General features: G+C 43.2%; 2 protein-coding genes across 4 annotated transcripts in view; both read left to right on the forward strand.

Moving 5' to 3' along the window:
- The window catches only part of LOC118222925, a 243830-nt gene that overhangs the window by 206999 nt on the left and 24627 nt on the right, over positions 1-12204 (forward strand). Inside the window, exons 38-45 of the mRNA XM_035408864.1 lie at positions 3568-3693; positions 3778-4290; positions 4770-4913; positions 5253-5378; positions 5463-5975; positions 6455-6598; positions 6948-7073; positions 7158-7210. Coding sequence (XP_035264755.1) covers positions 3568-3693; positions 3778-4290; positions 4770-4913; positions 5253-5378; positions 5463-5975; positions 6455-6598; positions 6948-7073; positions 7158-7210 — 1745 coding nt within the window. The remainder of the gene's footprint in view (positions 1-3567; positions 3694-3777; positions 4291-4769; positions 4914-5252; positions 5379-5462; positions 5976-6454; positions 6599-6947; positions 7074-7157; positions 7211-12204) is intronic.
- Positions 1-12204, forward strand: part of LOC118222926 (hemicentin-2-like) — a 106710-nt gene that overhangs the window by 31073 nt on the left and 63433 nt on the right. For all 3 annotated transcript variants that reach the window (XM_035408867.1, XM_035408868.1, XM_035408866.1), the window contains exon 4: positions 815-1051. In XM_035408867.1, coding sequence (XP_035264758.1) covers positions 815-1051 — 237 coding nt within the window. The remainder of the gene's footprint in view (positions 1-814; positions 1052-12204) is intronic.

Raw genomic sequence — 12204 nt, forward strand, 5'->3', positions numbered from 1 at the left:
CCAAATCATACCACATTGGTTTCTGCTTGAAACTAGAATTGGTTCTAAAAATGGAGATTTCAACTATCAGGTTAAATTACCATTATCTATATCGGCATCAAGACTTTCTGTCAGTGATTTCAGTTAAATCTTAAATATTGCATTCAAACTTAAAAGGAAAAGGGATCTTTGTGCGGCTTATGGCCACGTTTGGTCTCTGACCCCCAATAGGGGGTCCTGTCCCTTCTGGGAGGTGGTAAATCTGTAAAACATTTGAAGGAGAGACAGCTCTCCAGACTTGTTTAGAGATAAGACCTGTAACATGGCTTCATTGCCCCATGGATGTTCCCTTTCATGTGAGTAGAGTGGAGAGCAGGGAGAGAAAACGGATACAATCCCATGGTCATATAAATGATAATGTCTGTTTCTCAAAGATCATAATCTAAAGACTAGATTGTCCGACAACAGGGTTAAAAAAAAGACATTTGATCAACAGCTCAGCTGAACTGAGTCACTAAAAATCTGTGCATCTGCTCTCTGTGAGTCACACAGGTTCATCTCACACACCTGTAACCTGTATGACAGGTTGGTCTATCCCAGAAAAATATCATACCTGTATGGGATTTGTGTGCAGGTGTGGGAGGGGAAGTTGGTCTGTAACCACAAGGATATGGGAGTGAATAGCATGTGAGACCCTACAGTCATACCCTAGTGTTTCAGTAAAAAAGAGCTTTATATTACTCGATCATGTAGGTCAGGTGTGTTAATCCACGAAAGACAATGCTAAAGTGAGCTGTGAGGTCACAAGCCTTTGTTCTCCATGTGGATGCTGTAGGTAAACCAGCAGTCACCTGCGAAGTGAACGGCTCCTCAGTAACCCTGCTGTGCTCTGGGGGTGACAGACCAAGCACTCAGTACAGGTGGGAGGGGCCTGCCATAGAGCCCCAGCCAGGGTCCCAGCTGAAGATAGAGGCAGCAGAGAGCTCTGATGCAATCTACACCTGTGTGCTGCACAACCCTGTGGGTGAGAGCAGAACAGACTTTCCTGTAAAGAGCTGCTTCCCTGCTCCAGGTAAGGCCCACTCAGCTGATGTAGGGACTGAGCACTGGCCTGCCATCCTGGCTGCCACAGTCCACCCCTAATGCTCATTTCACAGGTTTGGGTAGCTGTTCCAGCTGCTATGCAGGTCTGTGGTCTAAGGGTTTTAACTTAAGTTAAGCATACTGCTATTTTTTTTCCACTTGCTCAATTTACAATTTGTTCATGTTCTGCTGTTCTCCTGGGATTACCAGCCTCTGTTGAATTTTCTGTGCTATCCTGTGAATTCCATGGGACTTCCACCCAAATTTCACCCTCTGGTCTACATCATAGAGTACTGGGTAAAGACCCTGTTCACAGTACTGTTGGGGTCCTACTAGGGGTTAAATGCTCAGTTGCCCCATCTACCCCACAGTCTCTGAAACATGACTGGGGCACATTGATCACTACTGACCCCAATCATCCCCAGCACTGTCAGCTGAGACAGCTGTTACTGAGCAACCAGTCAACTTCAAATTAACTGCCATTTCATTAACACAGGGAACTAAATAAATCATCATCTAAAGTCAGAAATATATACTCACAGAAATATATTTATATACATCTTTCAATAGTCAGATCAAAATGGTTGAGCTTTGTCTTTTATATTTTTCTAACATGTTCTGTTTTTCTTTGTTTTTAGGAAGCGCTGTCGTGATTTCTGTCGTGATTTCTGTAGTCCTTGTTCTCCTCATCTTCATCATTGTGGGATTGCTTTTATTTTACTACAAGAAATGCTACAAAAGTAAGAGTCTTTTCAAATAACACATTAAATGATATTAATAAACGCATCCATATGCAGATCCTGCTGTTTCTGGAACAGTTACTCAGGACTGGATTCAGTAGGGCTGCACTCCTGTTGTCTCCATAAAATGAGCACAAGCTCTCCAATACTGTGGGACTGAAAGCTCATACATTAGCGCTACTACACCCATGACTAATAATAATAAAATCATATTTTACATTGTAGAAAGACAAAATGAAGAGGACATGGAAGCTCAATCTGGGGGTAAGTTGTAGAAATGATGGTGGTGACTGTGATGATACTACTGTTAAGCATGATGAGTATTGAATAATATTTCATATCTTATATTGTAGAAAAGACAAGACTGAGAGAGAGAGACTCTGAAGCTGCAGTAAAGGGAGAGCTGCAGAACAGTGTTATTCACTCTGGCCTTAGAGCTGCAGCTGATGACATCACTCCCTCTGGTACTTTATCTCCGAACTTAAAACACTGCAGCTGCAGGTTTCCTCCAAAAAAATTAACATCTATACAATGTATGCCTATACAGTGCTCAATGACAGGTGTATTAAAATCAGATGTATTCCTATTCATAAACTTCAGAAGTAGGCATGCTGCTGGTAAAACTAGATAATAAACTAAATCTGTGAAACACTTCATTTGAAACAGAAAGACAACAGCTATTACCAGCAGACCCTGAAAACGTTGAGGAAACTCCAGGTAAGGCAGAATTAACATGAACAGAAACATGTCTCATAATGAAACAGCAGTACTGAAATGCCTCTGTTTCAGGGTTGAGATCAATTACCCTGCAGTTCAGTCAGTTCAGTAAAGGAAATAAATTACAAAATACCCATAAAACATTGTGGACATTTTTCAAGCCATGAATTAAATTTGAAATTTCTTGAGTCGGCTTGACCCTTAACTGTTGACCATTAAGTATTTTAGATGATTGACGAGAGAATTTATTGTATAAACCTTTTGTAAATGTCCAACAAGTGACTAATCTATACATTTTCTATCCCCATTCACAAAAGTGAACACTTGTCCTTAGCTTTGGGTCAGAATTTAAGTATAAAGTGTTAAACGTTTACTTTGAATTTGCCAAATTGTGAAGGTGAAGACCAAATATAACTGCATTACATGCATTATTGTGTGTGAAGAGTGAGGAAACATGGGGATTGAATCCTGGCCTTGATGTAAAGCAGGATCAGATATTCACCTTTGACACTCCTGGCATTTGTACTGTACTCAGGACACACAACCATATTTCCTGTTTCTACGCTAAAAGTTCGGGATAAAGTAAAGCTTATTGACAGTGGATGGAGGCCAGTTAAGACCCAGGATGAGCATCAGAAGACAGCACTGCCTGAGCAGCACAAAGGGACTGATGGGAGTGCTGGAATTTCACAGGAGGAGAGACAGACAGGTAAGTACAGAGAAGCAGCAGGTAACACTCTCAGTGAGATACTCAGGCAGCTGCTCCTGCTCATTCTCTGCTGTTCAAATACCTTGTGTGTGTGTGTGTGTGTGTGTGTGTGTGTGAGACAGAGAGAGACAGAGAATGAGAGAGCAGGAGAACATGGTGAGAATGAGGGAACACTACACTAAGTACAGAATGTATGTGAGCTGGGATACGCTAAAGCAATAAATAAAGTACACTTTCAGATAGAAGCATACCTAAAGGAGTCTAAAAATCTACAAACGTGTCACTGAGGTGGTAACCTATAGGTACAGAAAATGTATGTTATTTCCTGTGTTTCTGCAGCAAAGCAGGTTGTAGGCTGGTTTATCTCAGGTAAGACCCATGATAAGCGTCAGAAGACAGCACTGACTGAGCAGCACAAAGGGACTGATGGGAGTGCTGGAATTTCACAGGAGGAGAGTCAGACAGGTAAGTACAGAGAAGCAGCAGGTAACCTGCCAATCAGTCACCTGGTTTACATCAGGTTTAAAATTTTATTTCATTTCTGCACAGAATCACAAAATCAGGGTGAAGATTCTGAAAAAAGAGTGGAGACTGAGGGGGGGAACTCTAAACACCCCTCCTCTGGCACTGTCCCGTCCAGCGCTACTGAGTCTCCACCTGCTGCTCCACCCAAAACAGAAAATGGGGAGACCCTCCCCACTCCCCCATCCAGCACCTCTCTTCTCCACCCCCCTAATTCTCCCCCCCATCCAGCACCAGCTCCAGTACAGAGTCAGGACCAGGAAGAGAAAACAGAAGGAGCAGCAGAATCTACTGATGAGACTGCAGTCAATCAGAGAGCAGGAGCCCAGAGGCAGAGAGAGAAGAGGGGGGGGCAGGATGGAGGTAGTGATGGGGGCGGGGCTCAGCCCAGTGGGGCAGGAGGGGGAGGAGCTGAGAACCCAACAGCAGATCCAGCCCAGGAGCTCCCCAGCAGCCCAGAGGAAGAGGAGGATATTCTGAGACGGGGTCCAGACAGTGATGGGGGGGCAGCCCACAAAACACCTAATGGGAGTGCTCCAGGTAAGGCAGAATTAACAGTGCTGAAGAGGAATGTGTCTCATAATGAAACAGCAGTACTGAAATGCCTCTGTTTCAGGATTGGGATAAATTACCCTGCAATTCAGTCAGTTCAGGGAAGAAAATAAATGGCAAAATAGCTGTAGAACAGTGTGTGCATTTTTAAAGTCATGAATTGAATTTGAAATTTCTTGTTTTTTTACGTGATTAAACAGATACTTTATCATATCACAAAAATCTGGTTTAAATCAACATTTGTCCTTTAATTTGGCTCAGAACTTAATGATAGTCTTAAGCTTTTTGTTTGAAACTGTGATGGCGAAGACAAAATATAACTCTTGCATTATTGTGTGTGAACAGTAAGAACAAATGGGGATTGAATCCTGGCCTTGATGTGAAGCAGGATCAGATATTCACCTGTGAGCCTCCTTGCATTTGTACTGTACTCAGCACACACAGCCTTATTTCCCCTGTTTCTACAGTAAAAGTTCAGGAAATGGCAAAGCTTATTGACAGTGGGTGGAGCGCAGGTAAGACCCATGATGAGCATCAGAAGACAGCACTGCCTGAGCAGCACAAAGGGACTGATGGGAGTGCTGGAATTTCACAGGAGGAGAGACAGACAGGTAAGTACAGAGAAGCAGCAGGTAACACTCTCAGTGAGATACTCAGGCAGCTGCTCCTGCTCATTCTCTGCTGTTCAAATACCTTGTGTGTGTGTGTGTGTGTGTGTGTGTGTGTGAGACAGAGAGAGACAGAGAATGAGAGAGCAGGAGAACATGGTGAGAATGAGGGAACACTACACTAAGTACAGAATGTATGTGAGCTGGGATACGCTAAAGCAATAAATAAAGTACACTTTCAGATAGAAGCATACCTAAAGGAGTCTAAAAATCTACAAACGTGTCACTGAGGTGGTAACCTATAGGTACAGAAAATGTATGTTATTTCCTGTGTTTCTGCAGCAAAGCAGGTTGTAGGCTGGTTTATCTCAGGTAAGACCCATGATAAGCGTCAGAAGACAGCACTGACTGAGCAGCACAAAGGGACTGATGGGAGTGCTGGAATTTCACAGGAGGAGAGTCAGACAGGTAAGTACAGAGAAGCAGCAGGTAACCTGCCAATCAGTCACCTGGTTTACATCAGGTTTAAAATTTTATTTCATTTCTGCACAGAATCACAAAATCAGGGTGAAGATTCTGAAAAAAGAGTGGAGACTGAGGGGGGGAACTCTAAACACCCCTCCTCTGGCACTGTCCCGTCCAGCGCTACTGAGTCTCCACCTGCTGCTCCACCCAAAACAGAAAATGGGGAGACCCTCCCCACTCCCCCATCCAGCACCTCTCTTCTCCACCCCCCTAATTCTCCCCCCCATCCAGCACCAGCTCCAGTACAGAGTCAGGACCAGGAAGAGAAAACAGAAGGAGCAGCAGAATCTACTGATGAGACTGCAGTCAATCAGAGAGCAGGAGCCCAGAGGCAGAGAGAGAAGAGGGGGGGGCAGGATGGAGGTAGTGATGGGGGCGGGGCTCAGCCCAGTGGGGCAGGAGGGGGAGGAGCTGAGAACCCAACAGCAGATCCAGCCCAGGAGCTCCCCAGCAGCCCAGAGGAAGAGGAGGATATTCTGAGACGGGGTCCAGACAGTGATGGGGGGGCAGCCCACAAAACACCTAATGGGAGTGCTCCAGGTAAGGCAGAATTAACAGTGCTGAAGAGGAATGTGTCTCATAATGAAACAGCAGTACTGAAATGCCTCTGTTTCAGGATTGGGATAAATTACCCTGCAATTCAGTCAGTTCAGGGAAGAAAATAAATGGCAAAATAGCTGTAGAACAGTGTGTGCATTTTTAAAGTCATGAATTGAATTTGAAATTTCTTGTTTTTTTACGTGATTAAACAGATACTTTATCATATCACAAAAATCTGGTTTAAATCAACATTTGTCCTTTAATTTGGCTCAGAACTTAATGATAGTCTTAAGCTTTTTGTTTGAAACTGTGATGGCGAAGACAAAATATAACTCTTGCATTATTGTGTGTGAACAGTAAGAACAAATGGGGATTGAATCCTGGCCTTGATGTGAAGCAGGATCAGATATTCACCTGTGAGCCTCCTTGCATTTGTACTGTACTCAGCACACACAGCCTTATTTCCCCTGTTTCTACAGTAAAGGTTTGGGATACAGTAAAGCTTATTGAAAGTGGGTGGAGCGCAGGTAAGACCCATGATGAGCATCAGAAGACAGCACTGCCTGAGCAGCACAAAGGGACTGATGGGAGTGCTGGAATTTCACAGGAGGAGAGACAGACAGGTAAGTACAGAGAAGCAGCAGGTAACACTCTCAGTGAGATACTCAGGCAGCTGCTCCTGCTCATTCTCTGCTGTTCAAATACCTTGTGTGTGTGTGTGTGTGTGTGAGTGTGCGTGTGTGTGTGAGAGACAGAGAGAGACAGAGAATGAGAGAGCAGGAGAACATGGTGAGAATGAGGGAACACTACACTAAGTACAGAATGTATGTGAGCTGGGATACGCTAAAGCAATAAATAAAGTACACTTTCAGATAGAAGCGTACCTAAAGGAGTCTAAAAATCTACAAACGTGTCACTGAGGTGGTAACCTATAGGTACAGAAAATGTATGTTATTTCCTGTGTTTCTGCAGCAAAGCAGGTTGTAGGCTGGTTTATCTCAGGTAAGACCCATGATAAGCGTCAGAAGACAGCACTGACTGAGCAGCACAAAGGGACTGATGGGAGTGCTGGAATTTCACAGGAGGAGAGTCAGACAGGTAAGTGCAGAGAAGCAGCAGGTAACCTGCCAGTCATTAAATATTATGTAAAGCAGGTGACTATTTCATTTCATTTCTGCACAGAATCACTAAATCGGGGTGAAGATTCTGAAGAGAGAGGAGTGGAGACTGAGGGGGGGAACTCTAAACACCCCTTTTCTGCTGCTACACCCAAAACAGCACCAGCTCCAGCTCCAGTACAGAGTCAGGACCAGCAAGCGGAAACAGGAAGAGCAGATTCAGATCAGGATATAGACCCCACATCAGCAGAGGAAAATCTAAGTGTCCCACTCACTGAGCTATTAAGCACAGCTGATCCAGCCCAGGGACTCCCAGACACCACGGCCCCTTCCCCCCCTCACACTGGGGCGAGTGAGGGGTCCTGCTGTGCAGAGGAAAGCCCAACATCAGGCCCAAATCTGGAGCCCAACAGCACCTCTGAGGTAGAGGTAGAGAAGAAGAGAGAGAGAGAGGAGAGAAAGGATTCACAGGACAGAGGGGTGAAGTCCCCCCCAGAAAAGCCCCCGAAACCCCATAAACCCCCTGCACCCCCTACAACCCCTAAAAAATCCCTTAACCCCTTAAACCCTTGAGCAGGACTGTCCCAGAGCACACAGGAGGGAGAGACGCAGGAGAGCGGGGCACTGAGTCACATGACACAGGATGAAAAGACTGCAGACACAGGAAAAGCAGCTCCTAAGCCTGAGAACACAGGAGATCATTTAAAGAACTGAAACTAAACTCTGAGCGGTGCTACAGTGCCTAAGACACAAGCAGGTGTAACAGGCTACTATAAAACTGTATGAATTTGGGCAAATCCTTTCCTTTCTTTGCTTTATACATTTCCACCTGGTCTGTGTTTGGGGCTGTGTGTGTGTGTGTGTGTGTGTGTGTGTGTGTGTGTGCGTGTGTGTGCGTGTGTGTGTGTGTGTGCGTGTGTGTGTGTGTGTGCGTGTGTGTGTGTGTGTGTGTGTGTGTGTGTGTGTGCGTGTGTATGTGTGCGTGTGTGTGTATGAAGCTCTAATTAAAATCCGACTCATACCTTGCAATATTCTGCTGTCTAATTTCCATGTAAATAGCAGAAACTCCTGAGGAAAGTCTGTTGTTATCTAATCTAGCTGACTGGTGCTATACTTTTTTTTTGGCTAGCAGCAGCAGCTATAATTTCATTATTTTCACTTTTCTTATCAGGGGAGCCAGTCGTATTGCTGCCACACCCCACCACTGTGTTCTGTTCTGTATTTAATACCTTTTGGCCAGCTATGGAGGCTTTCTGTGCTAATCCTTCTCATTTCTCTTTCATGATCTGTAGATTATAGTGTGTGATGTGCACCAGTGTGGTCCATGTCACTTGTGTATACTAAAGCCCAAAATTAGAGATATGGATCCATGTGTTATTACAACCCATTGAGAATGAATCATTTTTACATTACATTACATTACAGGCATTTGGCAGACGCTCTTATCCAGAGCGATGTACAACAAAGTGTATAACCATAACCAGGAACAAGTATGACGAAAACCCTAGAGAGAAGTACCGGTCCAAGTTACTGAAGGTTAACTGAAGGTTAAACTGTTTAACACTAACCCAAACGAGAACAGCAACAACACAGTCAATGCAAAAATACAAGCAGTAGTTAAGACAGTTAATGCACCTAAGTCACCTACAAAACAGCTACCTAGTTACAACCCTAAGCTTACAGTCATTTACAGGGAGGTAGGGAGGGATGGGGAGAGGTGCAGCCTGAAGAGGTGAGTCTTCAGTCGTCGCTTGAAGTGGGTCACAGTGTCTCAGCTGTTCTGACCTCCACGGGGAGGTCATTCCACCATCGTGGGGCCAGAACAGACAGGAGACGTGTTCGGGAAGCGCAGGTGCGAAGAGGGGGAGGTGCCAGGCAACCTGAGGTAGCAGAACGGAGGGATCTGGCTGGCATGTAGGGTTTGTTATTGTGATATTGCATTTTCTATTAAACTGAGGGCCTCTTTTTGAATCATTATGGGGCATTGAATAAAAAAAAAAATCATTCTATAATATTCCATGCCCTGTTTTGTATTGTGATCTATTTGAAATTCTCATGTACAGTAGGTATACACTGTATGTCAGAGTCTATTCCATCTGACCAAGAGGGGAGCCAGTTGTTCCACAACCCTTAGGGTACTTCATACATATGGAAACACAGCTATAGCGACTCGATTTTACACAGCAGCTGCTGCGCCTGCCCCTCAGCATGCAGAAATATAGAATGACCTCATCAGCAGGCAGAAATTTAAATCTCTCTGTAAAAATTTACGGCCGTTGGAATAAGTGCGTCCATATCTCAACTGGTAAGTGAAAAATAGTGGACAATATTACATTTTATAAAATGTAATTTGTGTTAACACAGTTTCCGTTTGTCTAATATTACCTTTTGTCTAAAGATCTGAAACCATTCAGACTAATATTCAATAATAGAGGAAATCAGGAATGGGGCAAATACTTTTTCGTGGCATTGTATTTATAAGATACACATATAAAAGCAATATACAAATAAAATTGTTTTGATTTTGATTAAACATTTATCCAAAGCGTGAATTTTCCACGATCTTCCTTGAATAATAGAGTTTATTTATTTATTTACTTATTTAATTACTTATTTAACGTTGTCTTATGTTGCAATACATTAACACATTTCATGCAGAGTACAGGCGCCCTAAGTATTGTGCTTGCAGAATTGTTTGGATTCTTCTGCTATCGTTTAACATACCAACAGCTAAGGGCACGGCCGACTCACATCAAATATGATTTCACTTTCACTTTCACTTTCACGATGCTTCTCCGGAGATACGTGCTCATAATAATCCGTGTAATAGCCCAGTGTGATGGTGAGCAATGGCACACAGGCACGTCAGAATCACTACGGCGTTATTTGTCTTCGCGAACTTCACATTTGGTAAGAACGGTTGTCCTAAATCCCTTCGGTAATTATTCGTTAAATATGTGCAATTTAAAAGTCAGAATCTTTTTCAGAGGTTGCATGTTTAACCATCGAGCTAAAATCAGATTAATATGCAGCTGGCTAAAATAACCGTATAGGCTGTAAACGAACGACCCTACCTGTTTTGTATTTGACGTATCACCGAGTTTCTGACGTTACCCAGAAGCTTTCTAACTGTGAATTCGTTTTTTCTCTTTCTGTCTTTTTTAGATATAATATTCTGGTGCATGCTAGTCAGAGAGTGAACATATTTTCAGAGACAGACTGTAGGACTATATAGACGACATACTAAATATACATATCGAAATATGAGATAAAAACAAAACATAACACAATGACGAGAACAGGCCATTCAGCCCAAAAATGTTCTCCATTTTCCTAACTAAATTGTAGCTAGGGCTCTGATTACCTACAGGCGAGATAGTATCTAACACCGCATCAAGCCCAGTCTGGAAAATCCCCGAAGTTCATGCTTCTATTGCGTGGCATGGCAGGCTATTCCACTCAGCGTAAAAAAAAATGGTTCTTAATGTCTTTTACGGAATTTAGCTTTTACCTAATTTCCATTTATTTCTCCTCGCTCTGCTAACAGAACTCAACCTCGTAATCTCGTAGTTCACTTTGATAATCCCCTTTATAAATATATCCCCTTTATTATATAAATGTATGGGCGTGAAGGACGTAGATGACACTTTTTTATATCACCTAGTGTAATATATGTTACACTTAGAATAAATATATTTTATAAAAATGCAAGAGGAAGAGGTGAGTTTTATGCCTGGTTTTAGAAGTGCAGACTGACTCTGCTTCCCTGCCATGGTCGTGCTGACAGTTCCTCAGCAGAGAGGCTCTGTAGGAAATTCTTTTTAATTTTGGGGACAAGAAGTCCTGAATCTTGGGAATGGAGAATTTGTGTGGGAACATACAGTGTGAGCAGGTTGGAAAGGTGTGAGGGGGCTGGACCACAAAGTGATTTGTAAGTCAGCGGCAGTACATTGTATGTATGTTTTTCAGTAAAAAGTGATAAATAAATGAAAAAAGTTTGTAGAACAGCAAAGACCTAAGGACAGAGCCCTGTAGGACCCTACAGTGGTCTGAGGATTTATCATTAACATGAACAAACTGAAATCTGTCTGTCAGGTATGATCTCAATCATTGGTAAAATAAATGGTAAATGGACTGCATTTATATAGCGCTTTTATCCAAAGCGGTTTACAATTGATGCCTCTCATTCGCCAGAGCAGTTAGGGGTTAGGTGTCTTGTTCAAGGACACTTCGACATGCCCAGGGTGGGGTTTGAACCGGCAACCCTCTGACTGCCAGACAATCGGTCTTACCTCCTGAGCTATGTCGCCCCATTGGAGTGCTTGCCCACAAATTCCTACACACTCCTTGAGTGTGTGCAAAAGAATGTCATGGTCTGCAGCAGAGCAGCCCAGTCCTGTTCCTGGAGATCCATCCTTCCATCCTATAGGTTTTCATTTCCATTTATGACTCTGTGACCGAAGTATGCTCCTGCTTTTAACCTCTTTTAACCTCTGCTCTACTTTTAATTATTGTTACACCTCTGTCTCATCCCACATTTGATGTTTGTGCATTTTGTTAGGTATAAGTCTTGTTGGGTAACTTTGTTTTTCATGGCAGGTCCCCCTTGCAAAAGAGATTTCAATCTCAATGGGGTTTTCCTGGTTAAATAATGGTTAAATAAATAAAATAAAATGTTAACCCTAATTCAGCACACTTGATTCTACTAATTAGCAACTGAACGACATCTCTAATTCTTATGATGTGGCTTGTTAGGGTTGGAATTAAGAAATACTGGAAGATAGACCTTCAGGATCAGGATTGGGCAGCCCTGTTCTACACAATCGAATGCTGTGCTGAGATTAAGACGAGTGTAGGAGTTTTCTGATCTGAGGCTAAAAGGAGGTCATTAGATCTGGTCTCTGTGCTGCAATGGGGTTATGAACATGAAGGCTTTCATCATTATTATTCATCTTCAGCAAAGCACTGAGCTGTTTGGCTGCAGCCTTCTCAAGTATTTTAGAAGAGGAGAATGGAGGTAGGTCTGTAGTTTTTTAGGATTTTAGGGTTTAAAATTAGGCTTTTGCACCAGGGGCTTGATGACAGAAACTAAACTGTCAGGGGGTTGGGTA

The sequence above is a fragment of the Anguilla anguilla genome, chromosome 3 (genome assembly GCF_013347855.1).
Source record: "Anguilla anguilla isolate fAngAng1 chromosome 3, fAngAng1.pri, whole genome shotgun sequence".
Lineage (NCBI taxonomy): Eukaryota > Metazoa > Chordata > Actinopteri > Anguilliformes > Anguillidae > Anguilla > Anguilla anguilla.